This window comes from Lupinus angustifolius, unplaced genomic scaffold (genome assembly GCF_001865875.1).
Source record: "Lupinus angustifolius cultivar Tanjil unplaced genomic scaffold, LupAngTanjil_v1.0 Scaffold_612, whole genome shotgun sequence".
NCBI classification, from domain to species: domain Eukaryota; kingdom Viridiplantae; phylum Streptophyta; class Magnoliopsida; order Fabales; family Fabaceae; genus Lupinus; species Lupinus angustifolius.
Genome location: NW_017727941.1, coordinates 13,628 through 28,910, shown reverse-complemented (window position 1 = coordinate 28,910; position 15,283 = coordinate 13,628). Strand labels below are relative to the sequence as shown.

The window sequence follows — 15,283 nt, the reverse complement described above, 5'->3', positions numbered from 1 at the left end:
AGCATTTATGGAGCTTAAAGGCTATGTTTGGACCGCTGGAGCTATAACCACCTGAGCATAATTCATTCAGAGGCATCCTANAATATGGCCGTTGGAAGGAATTTGCTCGAGGGAATCTTCAAGGTGATCGTGGAGAGGCTTAAAGGGAGCATTTATGGAGCTTAAACACCATGTTTGGACCGTTGGAGCTAAATCCACCTGAGCATCATTCATTCAGAGGCATCCTAAGTTAATTCTAGAGTCGTTGGAGCAAAGTTGCATTAATGGTGCTTTATGCCCATGACTCAGCCGTTCGCAGCCTACCAACTTGTACCAACATCATCCTATGCTATTTAGTGCATTCTTCAGCAACACTTAGCCGTGGGAAATTCATTCATTAGAAAAGGAATCCTATGCCAAGTCCAAGTGGACCCGAGGAGCATTAAGGAGGCTTAAATCCAACATTTTCCATGTGCCAAATTTAGAAGAATCCTATGAAGCTCATCAAGGATAAATCCAACATTTTCCATGTGCCAAAATTAGAAGAATCCTATGAAGCTCATCAAGGCTTGCTCGTGAAAATTAAGGAGTCTTCAAGTCTCTTGATCATTTCACTTAATGATTGAGCCGTGCACTTAAGATGGAGGGGAATCCCATGCTCATCCAACTGTGGCATTGAAGTTCAATTGGCCAAGTCATTAAGTTTGTTTTCAATTGTAATAAGGCACATGTGCCATTTCTTTTACTACTCGAATATAGTCTAAATTAGGAGTAGATTCATTGCTTTTAGAGTATCCAATGTAAGCGTGCTAGACATGCACTTAAGTTACCAACCGAGGGAGCCTTAGAGGCTTGCCTATATATGTAATGCTTCATGCTATGAAATAAACAACATTGAGTCAAAACTAAATTGTATTCCTTTGTGAATCAAAGAGGATTATATCCTTGTGAGAGTATTCTCCAAACCTTCTTGGCTGAACCAAGATTAGAAGTTCTTATCAAGAACCAAGTTCTTGTGGCGAGCATCACTTTGGCTTATCAAACAATTGAATTGTTTATGGTGTCCACCTCATATCTTTTCCATCTTCTTTTATCCAAACACAAGTTATTTCTGCTGCATAAACTCAAAGGCTTAACTCAACCGTGAGCCTAGGCCATACACCAACCAAGATAGATCGTTTCAAGAGCCTTTTACCTAAGAGGTTCACATCACCTATGAACTTATCTTCCAAACACCATCAATAACTGAAAGTTTGAAACAATGGAAAGGATAATACTCCTATGCCTTCTCCCATGGTTGTATTCATTAACTCAGGTACCCATCAAACTTATGGTGTAGGTTGTTTGGTTTTTTTATAAGATGATTGGTTTTAAGAATAAAAAAAGTAAGTTACAATAGCTTTATTGAAGTGTCAAGAATTTATTCTCCCCATTATGTCTAGTGCTAATTCACTTGGTCCTAAAAAAATTGCTAAATTCTGAATTGAACCATAATTAAGCCATTTTACAAAATTTGGACCATAAAAGATTTAATATAAAACCACCGACATTCCTACCTATGAACTATGAGGAGGAGACAGTGAAAAAAGTAGTGAAAGATGATGTGTATGTGGACGGCTAGATGCTGCATCGCAGAAAGAAAAGCCATAGGCTCTACTTGTTTTCCATTCAAATCAACGCATAATTGGGTTCGTTTACGTTCCATAAAGGCCACTGTTATAGAGTCAATGAAGACAACCATGAGAGAAAACTTAGGAGTATTATCCTTTCCATTGTTTCAGTTACTCGTGGTGTTTGGAAGATGAATTCCTAGGACTACGGGAGGGAGACTCAAGAGTTATGACAATTTCATTGATATATGGGTGCCTTATTTATGGGGAATTTTTTAAGAAAATAAAAAATCTAAATAAATGGCCACATGTCACTATATAATTAGTAACATGAGACAAACTATATTATGTTGCCAGAATATACATTATCCTCTTTTCTAAAATACATCTAATCCTATTATGAACAATAATAAATCTAATCTTATCAGTTTCCATATATATTTTATAATTTTATTGAGTTTTGAGGAGATATCCAATTATTTCAAGAGTGTTTTTTAAATTTATTTTTTATTTTAGCCATCAATTCTAGAAAAATATAATGTTTGAATTAATGAATATATCTAAACCATTAAATATCTATGAGTGTAAAATCTATACACTGACAGTGTAAAGATTTATACACATGCACACTATCATCCACCCCTTCATTTGGGTTACTTTTTCTTAAAAAGTCAACAATAATTAAACATCAATTATAAATGATACAATGACAATGTATAAATCTTGTACACTGTCAATGCATACCTCTTTTTCTCAATATTTATATAATTAATGATTAGGATAAATAATATATTTAAAAAAATTACTATTGGAATAAGTGGCGTGATACTTATGAGTTTTTATCAAAAAAAGATATTAAGCAAATAAAGGACATTTTAGTCGTTTCAGACAAAAGTCACATAACGTTCATCTCAGTCCCTTTCCACAAAGTTCTTCATCTTCCCTCTTCCTCAACATTTGAAATTTTGAATCCAAAGTCCAAACTCTCTCTCTCTCTCTCTCTCTCTCTCCCCTGCATCTGCATCTTCATACTTCATTCATTAATTTCCGTGCACTGCAAAAACCATGAGGAAAAGCAACAACACAGAAAGTAGTTTCTTAGGAAGCATATCTTCCTCTTCCATCAGAAATCTTCTTCCAAAATCATTCTCTTCAAAGCTTAATTCCTCCAAATCTGTCTCCGAGAACACTCCACCTGTACACTCAAACATTCTCATCAACCATCATTACCAACCACATCCTAAGACCTCAATTTCCCACAGCTATGACGTCACAAAATCTGAATCCCTTCACGACCCTCCTGTTAAGGCAAGTATAAGTTTAGCTTATGGTTGAATATGAAGAGATATTAGAATGATGTTACTCGAAGTTTGACTTAATTACACTCGGACACCCTTTTTGATTTAGAACTCCCTGTTTTTTATTATTATTACACTTAAATCATGGAATTTATGTTATTATTGTTATAATCGCACTCTGTACACCAACAACGCGTTGGTCCAGTGTTATAAGGCTAGATATCAACCAAAATGTCAAATGTTTGATTCCCGGTAGCGATAATTGTTGGGGGAACAGTCATGCACGTTGGAATGGATTAGTTCTTTACCACAGGGTTAGTGGATATCCTTGATTAAACAAAAAAAAAATCACACTCTGTACGATCTAGACATCAATGGAGTTCAATGTAATTATGGAATAAGAAGGGTACTAAATGTAATTAAGTCAAATATCGGACGAGTATACTGTAAATTTTCCCTAAGCTGTAATGAAAAAAGTTGATTTTTTAAAATTTATTTTGATGCTGACAATGTTTTGAAACAGGTTGTGGTGAGAATTAGTTCTGAAAATAGCAATATCAGAGAGGGAGATTGTGAAATTAAGAAGGTTTCTTCTGACACCTTGTGTGTTGGGGACATGCAATTAACATTTGATGAAGTTTTTGATACCAACTCCAGTCAGGTAGTGAAGAACTGAATTTCATTGTTAAATTGTGCTGTATGTTTTGATTAATGGAGATTACTCTGGTACCCATCTCTATTTCAATGGTATTAGTAAATAAAGTTACTTATCAATCATTTAGTAGTTATCACTTGTTAATCAAGTTTTAAATCAGTGTTCGTGAATGAAACAAAAGCCTAAGTTTTTTGTAGTCTTTAAAATCGTATTGCGTCCGCATTTTCCTGATATATTGCGTAATGTTGGTAAATGCAATGCAGCTGCGTTCTTGTAAAACCTGGTTAACTGTATTTCTTAAATTTCAATTGTTTTTATAGTAAAGCCATCTGCAAATTAAATATTTCATAAGTACTTTTCTGTGATTGTCAATAAAGGGTAATTATTACATACCTGATTTGGTTGTTCTTAGAATGAAGCAACTAGTAGTGTACATTTTTTCTTCAATGTTGTATCTTGGTGGTATTCATGAGAGAAATCAACCATCCATGTGATTTATAAGCGGTTCCTTTGTTTGTTCAGGAGGATATTTTTCAGTCAGTGGGTGTTCCCTTGGTTAGAAATGCTTTAGCCGGTTACAACACTTCTCTTCTGTCATATGGCCAGGTACATATTGATTTTGCTATTATGCTTTTGAACTTTTTGGTTACAAAATGTGCATCAATCATTTCTAATTGAAAATTGAGGATTATTTTTTTCCAATTGTACTTATTTACTAGTCTGGAAGTGGAAAGACTTATACAATGTGGGGTCCCCTAAATGCCATGGTTGTGGATCCCTCACATCATAGTCACCCCGGAATTGCTTCTCGGATCTTCCAAATGCTATTTTCTGAGCTTGAGAGAGTATGTTCTACTTCCTACTTTAACTGCTAATTCTTGGAATGTTATATTATGGTTTGTGTTTTCACTATTTGAGGTTAAATTACTATATCAGGAGGAATGTATATCTGATCGGAATTATCAATGTCGCTGTTCTTTTATTGAGGTAATTGAATTTGAATTTTTTTGTAAAGCTTTCCGATGGGGCATCGAGCTTGTCCCTCAGTGTTGCTAATGGTTTTCACTCTCTCTCCTCCTCTTTGTTCTAAAACAGGTATACAATGAACAAATTGGGGATTTACTCAATCCAATCAAGCAGAACCTTGAGGTAGGCATTTGCCGTGTTCCTTATTCGTACAATTTTGGTCAAATTGAAATCTCAGTCCTTGTAGTTTGCACTCATTTTCAGTGAAGTATCAATAGTTTTTCTTTTCAAATTAGTCATCATAGTGACAACTTTTCAAAATAGTCGTCACCGTAAATTCCGTCATAAAGCTGCCAATTTAGCCCCTACTAGACGTTTTAAAGAGAGAAAGGCATCTAATCTATAAGGGTCTGTTTGAGAGTTGGTTTTTGGAAGGAAAGAAAAGGAAGGCTTCAGAACCACCTCACAAGTATATTTCATGGCTCCCAAGCCTTCCATCTCCTTTCCTTCCCCTTCAAAACTCAACTCGCAAACAAACCCTAAGAGTACATACCAAACAAAGGAGCATATAGTTTGAAGAGATAAGCTCTTATAAGAAAGCTCCTATAAGAATAAGGAGTACCTACTGGATGTTTTAGAGACAAAATAAGCATCTAAATGAGCTCTGAAATGGCAAAGAATCACTTGGTTAAGCCAACTGCAGATGTTGCAATGATGCTACAATGGAACTTAAAAAGGAGTACTTTTGAAACTTCATGTGGGGTCTATTTTGAAAAGGAAAAAATGCAGGGACTGAATTGAAAATAAGAGTAAACTATAGGGACCGGAACTTTAATTTAAACTATTTTTTTATCAAAACATCATTTTCTATTCGACTACTCCTTGATTTTCCAGTTGCTGCATGCTTATAATTATGTCTTGGTTAACGCAGATGAAGGATGACTCAAAAAATGCATTGCGTATTGACAATCTGATAGAGGAAGATGTCACTAGCTATGACGATATGGCAAAACTTCTGATGAAGGTAGTGAAGCATCAAAGGCACGAGGCATATATTCTTGATAATTATGCCTCTATGCTATTTATATAAGAACTTAAGAAGCTAGATGCTTATATCTGTTAACTGATATTTTGGCTATGCATTTGTTACATTAATGAGGGTTAACCTTGGTACAATGATAAGGTTAATGCCTTGTGATCTGGAGGTCATGAGTTCAAATCTTGGAAACAACCTCTGCTCTTGCTGGGAGAAAGGTTGCATTCATTTCTCCTCCCTAAAACGTGGGAGCGTCGTGCATTGGGCCTACCTTTTATTTGTTACATTAATGACTTTAGTTTTTTATTATCTTGATTAGCTAAGTTCATGTGCCTACATATGTTGCAGGGCCTTTCAAGCAGAAAAGTTGGAGCAATGAGATCTACTTCTAATAGCCTTAGATCACATATCATTTTCACTTTCACTATTGAGTCTTGGTGTAAGGTATTGCCAAAGTTTATAAATTCACATTTCATTACTGACATTTATATATGGAACATTGGAACCTATTTTTTCTTCTATAACCCAAGGCAGGCTTATATTGTTAAGTAGCTCCACTAGTTTCTTGCCACTATAGTTCCATATTTTGCAGAGCCTTTCATTATTGAGACCTGCACATATATTGGGAGCTTTGCAGCACCAGGCTACCCGACGTATATTTTTGCTAAATTTGATTTTCATCAATTGATGGCGCAGGGGACCACAAAGAATTTCAATAGTTCAAATTCAAAAACTAGCAGAATCAACCTTATTGATCTTGCTGGACTGGACAAGCATAACATTAATGATGCATGCAGCCAATATCTAGGGGAGAGAAGAAATGTAAACAATTCATCATTTCAGCTTGGGTAAGAGCCCATGATTAAATTACTTCTTAGTTCTTACATGTATTTCCTACAGCGTGATTGGATGGCTATTTTAGTTGTGGGTTCAAACTTGAAAGTATGTTGCTGAGTTTACCATGCCAAATTGTTGTCACATGCTAGATAATTAGATATTCAATATATGTACTGCAGTTATTAGTCTTTTTTTTCCCTTTTTTTCCTGAGAACAATATCCTGCTACTTGTGTTCTATTTACTTATTTCACTAGTTTTAGTTCGTGTTCATGATTTTTGATTGGTAACCACTGTTATATTTCAATTGGTGTAGGCATTTGGTAGATGCTCTGACTAAAGAATATAAGTCTGGAAATGAAGACACTCCACACAGGAATTCCTGTTTAACATGTTTACTACAGGAATCACTTGGTGGAAATGCCAAACTCTCAGTAATCTGTTCCATCTTCCCTGATAACAAGTATTACTACCTGGACCAAAGATTTTAGATTGTATTAGCAAACTATTTTTGAGTTCTAGAGATAAGTATTGCATTTGCTGATTGTAGGAGTAATGGTGAAACACTGCACATGCTCAGAATTGGACAGCGAGTAAGATCCATTAGAAATGGGCCAGTTATCAATGAAATAAAGGAGGCTGAAGTTGATTTTGGAGATACAATCCAGCTCTTGAAGGTAGATTCCCAAACTTTTTACTGGAAACAGTTTTTGAATGATTAAACTAATGCAAATCTCAGAATTTCAACTTTTTTTTGGTTCAGGAAGAACTTATTCGAGCAAAGGCTGGTGTTCATAGCTCAGTTGGGAATAAATGCTTCCAACATAATGTACAGGAAAGACTTAATCAGTATAGAGTTAGCTTGAACCACTCTTTAATCCTACCTCACATGGATAATGCTACTTATGATGAGGTAAACGAGGATGACATAAGGCAACTACGTGAACAGATTGATGAGTTGCATAGTTCATCTGAAGGGAATCTAAAAGACATACCTGTCAGAGAAGATCGTATCCAGTTTTGTTCTGTTGAGGAAAATTGTGATGCAGACATGACCAATGATGATGAAAATGCAGAAGTATGTTATGGACAAACATTGAGTAAGCCTTGTCATGAGGACATTGTGGCATCAGAAGATAACAAATACAGAGCTAAAATCTCAATGGCAACTAAATTTCCATTAAGAGATAGCATTTCAGTCAGTTCATTCAGTAAATCTCCAATACTTGACGGGCCACAGTTGTCTGAATCTCCAAAGTTCAGCAATTCCCAAAAGAAAGGCACGAGTATTTCATCAAGTTATCTGGGAAGTTGGAACAATGTGGCAGAGAGTTCAAATTTCAGTAAAGAATTGTTAGGAAAGTCAGTTAAGCAGGATGAGCATATCAAATCCTCACTACAGTCGAGCAAGGCTGAGTGCTTGGCAGTGAGCCTTCAGAGGGGGTTACAGATGATTAACTATCACCAGTCGAACTCTGCATTAAGCAAATCTTCATCTTCATTCTCGTTTGAGCACTTATCCTTGACACAATGCTCAGAAATTGACAAGTTTGAATGTTCTGATCAAACAATACAACAGAAACCTTCCAGTGATAAAATAACTCCCACTTTGCTTTGTGCATCTTGTCAGACAAAAATATCTGATCAGGATACCACTGAGGTCCAAGACATCTTAAAGTCCTGGACTGAAGCAGATGGAAAAGCAGGAAATCCTGATGGACTGGCAGATAAAGCTCCAAAAGTAAGTTTTAGCATAATTTTCACAAAGTTATTTGTGCCTTTTCTCGTTAAACTCATCTTTTTTTTCCTTGAAGCATTTGGAAAGTGTATTGGCGAAAGGCATCATGAGAGAGAAGGAACTGGAGAATGTTATTAAGGAGCAAGCAACTAGAATTGAGCAACTAAATCAATTGGTGGTAAGATTCTACCTTGACAAATTATGTGTGGCTTGGATATTACATTTAGTGACAATTTGAGTTTGTCTACAGGTGGAGAAATTTAAAGGTGAGAACGAACTGAACTCCATTGTCGGGTATGGTCAGCATGATGACTATAACTCAATGAAAGATAAAGATAAGGTCAGTTGTTTTTTCTTTGAAATGACTAAATGAGGTGAATTCATTTGACAGTCTTGTACATCCCTTTTTCATATATTTTTTTTGTTTTCCTTAGCAGTTTCTGAGGAGCACCTCTACATATGGTCATTTACCATGTATTATAGAGGAAAAGTGTGAAATTGAAGAAGTTCATGAAGAGTTAGCTCTAAGAGACAGTTCTTTAGATGCTACTGAGAAGGAATCACTTCTTAAGGAAATTCACAACCTAAGGAGCAAGCTGCAATTATATAGTGATGCACCAGTTAAAAAGTCCACAGATAGATTTGGATCTTTAATGTCAAGATCCATACAGCTTCAAAAAAGTGGCGTATTTTCTCATAATATTGGCGTGGAAGAGCTAGAGAATGAAAGACATAGATGGACAGAAATGGAAAGTGAGTGGATTTGTCTTACAGATGAACTTAGAGCTGATCTTGAGTTCTACCGCCAGCGTGCAGAGAGGTTGGAGATGGAACTGAGGTCAGAGAAGAAGTGCACGGCAGAGTTGGATGATGCACTAAGCAGAGCAGTCATTGGACATTCTAGAATGGTAGAGCACTATGCTGACCTACAAGAAAAATATAATGATTTGGTTGCTAAGCATGCTGCGATGATGGAAGGGATAGCAGAGGTGAAGAAGGCAGTGACAAATGCTTCAAAAAAAGGTTGTGCCCGCTTTGCCAAATCTCTTGCTGCTGAGCTTTCTGCATTGAGGGTGGAAAGAGAGAGGGAATCACAATTGTTGAAAAAGGAGAACCAGATTTTGAAGAGTCAACTTCGAGACACTGCAGAAGCTGTTCAGGCAGCTGGAGAACTACTTGTCAGGCTTAGAGAAGCTGAACATGCAACATCTGTTGCAGAGGTAAAAATTCTCTAACGATTCAGATTATGAGAGTTTATTTTGGTGCATTATCTTTTCCGGAAAACAACTTTAGGGACAGAAAATTTATCAAAATCGAGGGTGGTGTGTTGACACCAATTCGTTTGCAAATAAACATAATAAATAAGGAGAGGGGCTAACAGTTGTGAGTCAATTTGGTACTAGTAACTACAGTAGAAAAGATTTAGCATATTTCTGATTCATTTCTTGATTATTATACTCTCATGTTACACAGGAGAACTTTGCAAACATGCAACAAGATAATGAAGATCTAAGAATGCAAGTGGAGAAGCTGAAACGAAAACACAAAACGGAGATTTCCACTATGAATCAGTACCTTACCGAAAGCAAATTACCACAGTCTGCACTGCAGCCACAATATCGAGAGGATTCTCTTGTGGTAGACGAGAGCGCAACTTCCTATATGTATGATGATCAGGCATGGAGAGCAGAATTTGGAGCAATATACCAAGAACATTACTAATTCATCTATTGTTGGTATGATCAGGTATTATCAATTTGGCAGCAGAGGCTACATTATGAGATCAAACTTCAACCAGTTTCACTGGCATCAGATCCTACTTGGATCAAAAGGCATCCCAGCATGCCATTTATATTCTTTGTATTCCTAGAAATTCATTGTATTTTCTCCATGCTGTGCTCAACACTTGGTTTGTGTATAACTCTTTTTCTTGATTTGGTAGTGTTGGGATATATTTTACAAACTAGTATAATATGGAATTAAAGATTGTTTTGAAATAGATATGATATTTTTATGTTGCAATGTTCATATTCTAATTTCTTACCCTTGAATTAGTACAATTCTACCCGTAGTCAAAGTTCATATATGTGATACATTTACAGTTCTGTGTTGCATACCTTACCAGCTCCATTCCACCTATAGTCAATATTCTAAAATATCTCAAAGTTAACAATATGAAGTTGTACATTCAGTATCTTTTCAACACATTGCATATTTTTTGTGTTCATTAAGGTATTCCAAAATATCCCATGGTTTTATGGTCAATGGTCATCTTTTTTTACTTGTTTATATGCTTTTCCATTAAAAGTTCTCTGCTTACATAATTCTTACAATTCCAGTTAATGTATATTATTAATTAAAAATAGTTCCTTTTCAGACTCCAGAATCATAGTCTGAGAATGCACTTTACCCACCAAAGTCTTGGTTCGCCACCAAATATAATGAGGTATTATGAGTTGAATTCAGAACTTGGTTAAGTTATGCTCTTCATTAGTGGTTTTTTGGATGGCCTAATCCATGACAATAGGTTGAGATTTATTTGCCAACTAAAAAGTATCTGTATAACGTGGCAGAAGTTTGAGTTTGAAAGATACCATACATAAAATTGTTTTGTTCTAGAATATCTGCAAATTAAATGCAACATTACTTGTTATAGCCTTGAAAAGAAAGCCACACATAATGGATTATTCTGTAACCAAGATATCGGTGTGAAGGAAAAAAATAGACGAGGAGCATTATAAATTTTAGCAGGATATAACGCAAACAAGTAGGGAAGGAATAGAAAGTTATAAATCAATAGAAATGAGGTCTTACAATCCTTGAATGCGGTAATCTTAGAATGTGTTCAATTGTATATCACATACAAATTCAATCAAAAGAAAAATGAAAGTCAACTCCATTTCTTTTCTTTACTTGGAGAACGAAGCAATGGAAAGAGCCAAAGTCATTGTTGTGTTACCTGCTATTTCAGAGCATAACATGATAACGTTAACATTATAAAACTTTATTTTTTATAGTGAATGGGTTCCAACAGAATAGGTTTTTGTGGTACAAAACAATTCTGTCTAATTTGTTATAACTAAAAAGACCATGTAGCTTTAAGAAGAGACTAAAAATGAGAACATTCATCAGAAGAAAATGGAAGTCAAGTCCGAGAAATTATTTTAAGAATTTGATAAAGCATGGGTTTTGAATCAAGTACTGTAAACATCACGTACAACATTCTCCAGTTGAATGCTGACAGATTGACAGTAATACACTCCTTCATACACGTTTAACAATAAAATACACCTTACCCTTTTAAGATTATATTTAGTAAAATTACACATTGTATTTTCTTTTTTTGATACATAAAAGTTTAGGTAGGCTGGAACTACCCTCTAGCCAGCCGAGGGAATTGAACTCGGAATCTTATGAGCTAATTCCTTACCAGTTAAATCAACCTTTGTTGGCTAGTACTAGTTTGTTTATAGAGTGCAATTTATTCTGTGTTAGTTTAGAGATTTATAATCGGTTATTATATCTTTCATCAATTATTTGAATTATTTTTGTTGAAGAATGAATGATGATTAAATATGAATGGTGAACGATATTATGACATTGTATAAAACTTATACTAAATATATTTTTCTCTCGTGTTTATATGTGTCTAAACATTAGGAAATTAGTATTTTTAACATCCTCTTTTTCATGACTCTTCAAAAAAAAAAAAATAGTAATGCAAATAAGTGATAGATGATGCACTAAATGTGTATAAATTTTTACACCCAGAATGCACAAATATCACGCATTATTATTTCTTTAAAGAATGTACTAAAGTGTGATATAAAAATAGAATAACATACTAAATGTGTTCCTAACATTTCATATATGCAGTTATTAGGAGACAGAAAACAAACCTTGTTGAATTGCAATTTCTACCACTTCACTCATCCCTGGCAAGTTTCTTTGTCCATTTAATTCTGGCGAACTGAGTCAATAATATATACTTGGCGCACATGGTTCTTGATCCATTGATCTTCTCGTATGCTCTCTCTAAATTCTTCTGGCATATTAACAATGTGAAAAATTCCAAGCATGCCTAGATTTTCAATACCACAGGGTACATCATTGAGTTGCGGAATGTAGTCTAACATAAGCTCTTTTAATGATGGTAGAGCACCTTCACCAACTTTTATTGAATCTAAACCATCCATGTGTCTAAGTGATAGTTTCTTTAGTGTTTTAAACCCTCCATCTGGAAAAACCAAACTTTCACCTTCATATGCAGAGTCAAGAGACAAGTACAACAAATTTTGCATATCTGCAAGTGATTCCAATGGATCTCTGATCAACTTTGAGGATATCAATGACAACCTAACAAGATTTTCGAGCCTCGGGATCCACTTTGGCATTCTAATTAACTTCCCTCGTAGGCGAAGCTTTTGAAGTAAAGGCAGAGGTGAAATACTACACAAATCAATGACTTCATCGAAGGGTATTGCATCGATATATAGCTTCTCGAGGTGTTGCATCTCATTTATAGATGAACAAAGACTGGTTCCATATTCTTGCTTAACATTAATCAAGCCTAACAACCTTAACTGCCTCAACTTTTCAAGCTCTTTCACTAGCTCTTCTCCACGGTAATCTGTTTCAACTTGACGTAGCGTTTGAAGGCACACCAAATCTCCAACACCTTCCATCATTTGTATCCCATTACCGAATCCCCAAGAGGTATGGTTAGCTAGAAGATGTCGAAGCTTTTTGAGCTTGTTAATCTCCTTTGGCATCTGTCGCACACGCGTTTGCCTGAGATCCAATGTTTCTAGGAACTGAAGGTTACCAATGGAGTTTGGAAGACTCTCTACATTTGTTTTCCTAAAGCTTAAATACCTCAAACGGATCAAATTCCCCAAATTTTCAGGAACATGAGCTAGTGGAGAATGTACAAATTCAAGTACCTTTAATAGCTTGAATTGAGTTGGGATTATCTTCACAGAGTCTTCAGATAGTTCTTTGCCTCCGAAAATATAGAGTGATCGAGTGTGTGAGCCTTCAATATTAACCATGAAATTTTTCGAATTGGTTTCTATTTTTAGGCGACGAATCATACCACTAAACATTGGTTGTTCTTCTTTAACAAAGTGGCAAAAACTTAAATCCTCAATTTTCGTAAGGATCAACTTATGCAATAGGTCATGAACACGACACCTTTTAGCTTTACCATCAATGCTAAATGAAGATACTTGCACTAAATTTCTATAGATCAACTCTCTTAAATATTGTTCTGCAACCTCCTCCAAAGTTTTATCCCTTTCAGATCTAACAAACCCCTCAGCTACCCATTGCTTAATTAGTGTTGCAGATTCAACTTCACAGTTCTCAGGATATATTCCAAAGTACAAGAAGCATGGTTTGAGATAGTAAGGACAATCATCATAACTTAGACCTAAAATATTTGTAATACCAGTTGAATTGGGATTCTTTTCTAACTCAGAAATTAGAGTTTCACACAACTTTTTCCATTCAGATGAATTTTTATCTTTACAAGCTAAAAGATCACCAGCTGCAATAATTGCCAAAGGTAACCCATTGCATTTTTCAACAATCTTAGATGATATATTCTCTAGCCCTTTTGGACAAAGTCCATGAAGTTCATTTAGGAATGCCTTCTTGCAAAACAAATCCCAAGATTCTTTTTGAGGTAAATGTAGAAGGTTTTTACTATGAGTAATAAAAGAAACCTTACAAGATTTTGCAACCTCGTTGCTTCTTGTTGTGATCAATATCCTACTTCTTTTCTTATTAGCAACTAAAGCAAATTTAATTTCATTCCAAAAGTTTTTGTCCCATACATCATCAAACAAAATAACATACCTCTTTTGCTCTAAGTATTTCCTCACTTCTTTGAATAACATATCTTTATCCATTTTAGAAATGTCCTTTGGCTCCTCCATTGTTCCTTCCCATAACTTGTTCATAACATTCTTCAACAAAACTTCAACATCGTAAACCTGAGACACCGTGATCCATGCATAACAATCAAACTTCCCAATCACTTTGTCAAAAACTATCTTAGCAAGTGTTGTTTTTCCTTGCCCTCCCATTCCCACAACAGATATCACTGTTGGTTCTACTCTTGCCTCTTCCAACCAACCAATCAATTCATCTCTGGGGGCTTCAAAGCCTACAACATTATCTTCCTCAATATAAAGAGCATTCCTTCGAAGGTTATGCAATTTCGCATTTTCACTTCGAATTCCTATATAATTTAATGAAGATGGGTTTGTTTGGATTGGATCGATTTCATGCAAACGTAATTTTATGTCTTGAATTTCATATGATATTTGAAGACGAAGGATCATAGCTTTGATGAACTCAAGTGTGTCACATGGTAAAGATGCACATCCAGGATCATTATGAGAGTGTTGTTCCTCATTGATCATATAATCTTCAGTGACATCTTCTATGCGAAAAGTTTGTTCCTTCAACTGCTTAACCTTTTCTTTTCTTCTGTCACGTGTTTTGTGTTCTTCAGTTCCAGCTCTTCTATCTTCTTCATTGATGAAGTCTTGAATGTTTTGTAGTTCTTTTGTAATCTCTGCAACATCTTTGGGGACTTCATTGATGGCTTTCACTAATTTCAGTAGTAGTGGAAGTAATTTATCACCAACAAAGGACACTGCAGTTTCCATCATTTTATTCTAAATCTGATTTCTGGTGTATGCTGAGAGGAACATATTACATTCTTAGAGATTATACAGCTTTAAGGACTAAGACGTGGAGTTTGCCTGAGTCATTCTTAGATATTTATTGAGCCAGTTGGAATTATCTAATCTGTAATATGTAATTGTGATAATACATGTTGCCCTTTCGAATAAATGTCCCTCTAGAAACTTTGACATTTTGGTCATCCTAACCTTTGCCAACATGTATCTGATTCAGGAATATGTTCTGAAGAATAATCTTAGCTCATTGAAACATTAAAAATAACAGTCAAAACCTTGATGCGGGTGCCGCCATGTGCTATAAGTCTCCCAAGTAGTACTTATATCTCATATTCTAGCATATCCTGGTTATCTTAGGTGTCATTTTTTATTGAAAAGATGCTCTTCGTGATTATACAGCTTAATTTGACAAGTTGGACCAATGTATAGAATAATAAAAGAGAAGAAATAAGAGAG

The 15,283-nt window shown here is 35.3% G+C and overlaps 2 protein-coding genes across 6 annotated transcripts; one reads left to right on the top strand and one right to left on the bottom strand.

The window, feature by feature from the left end:
* The first annotated feature begins 2,491 nt into the window (after nt 1–2,491).
* LOC109341741 (kinesin-like protein KIN-12F) lies at nt 2,492–10,049 on the top strand. 5 transcript variants are annotated; one of them, XM_019579704.1, is made up of 16 exons: nt 2,492–2,897; nt 3,411–3,548; nt 4,065–4,148; nt 4,262–4,387; nt 4,479–4,529; nt 4,638–4,691; nt 5,440–5,532; nt 5,893–5,988; nt 6,241–6,392; nt 6,696–6,842; nt 6,930–7,056; nt 7,143–8,120; nt 8,194–8,292; nt 8,368–8,457; nt 8,555–9,337; nt 9,591–10,049. In XM_019579704.1, the coding sequence occupies exons 1-16, from the start codon at nt 2,655–2,657 to the stop codon at nt 9,837–9,839; spliced, it is 3,510 nt and encodes a 1,169-aa protein (XP_019435249.1). In that variant the 5' UTR covers nt 2,492–2,654; the 3' UTR covers nt 9,840–10,049. The 5 variants fall into 5 exon arrangements, with proteins under 5 accessions (XP_019435249.1, XP_019435248.1, XP_019435250.1 ...); XM_019579703.1 differs by having other exon boundaries at nt 8,552–9,337; XM_019579702.1 differs by having other exon boundaries at nt 2,493–2,897; nt 8,194–8,295.
* An 823-nt stretch (nt 10,050–10,872) lies between these two features.
* On the bottom strand, nt 10,873–14,864 carry LOC109341740 (disease resistance protein RPM1-like). The gene is made up of 2 exons (XM_019579699.1): nt 12,017–14,864; nt 10,873–11,076 (listed from the first exon to the last, which is right to left on the bottom strand). Exon 1 carries the CDS (start codon nt 14,795–14,797, stop codon nt 12,074–12,076), a length of 2,724 nt encoding a protein of 907 aa, XP_019435244.1. The 5' UTR covers nt 14,798–14,864; the 3' UTR covers nt 10,873–11,076; nt 12,017–12,073.
* Nucleotides 14,865–15,283: the final 419 nt, after the last annotated feature.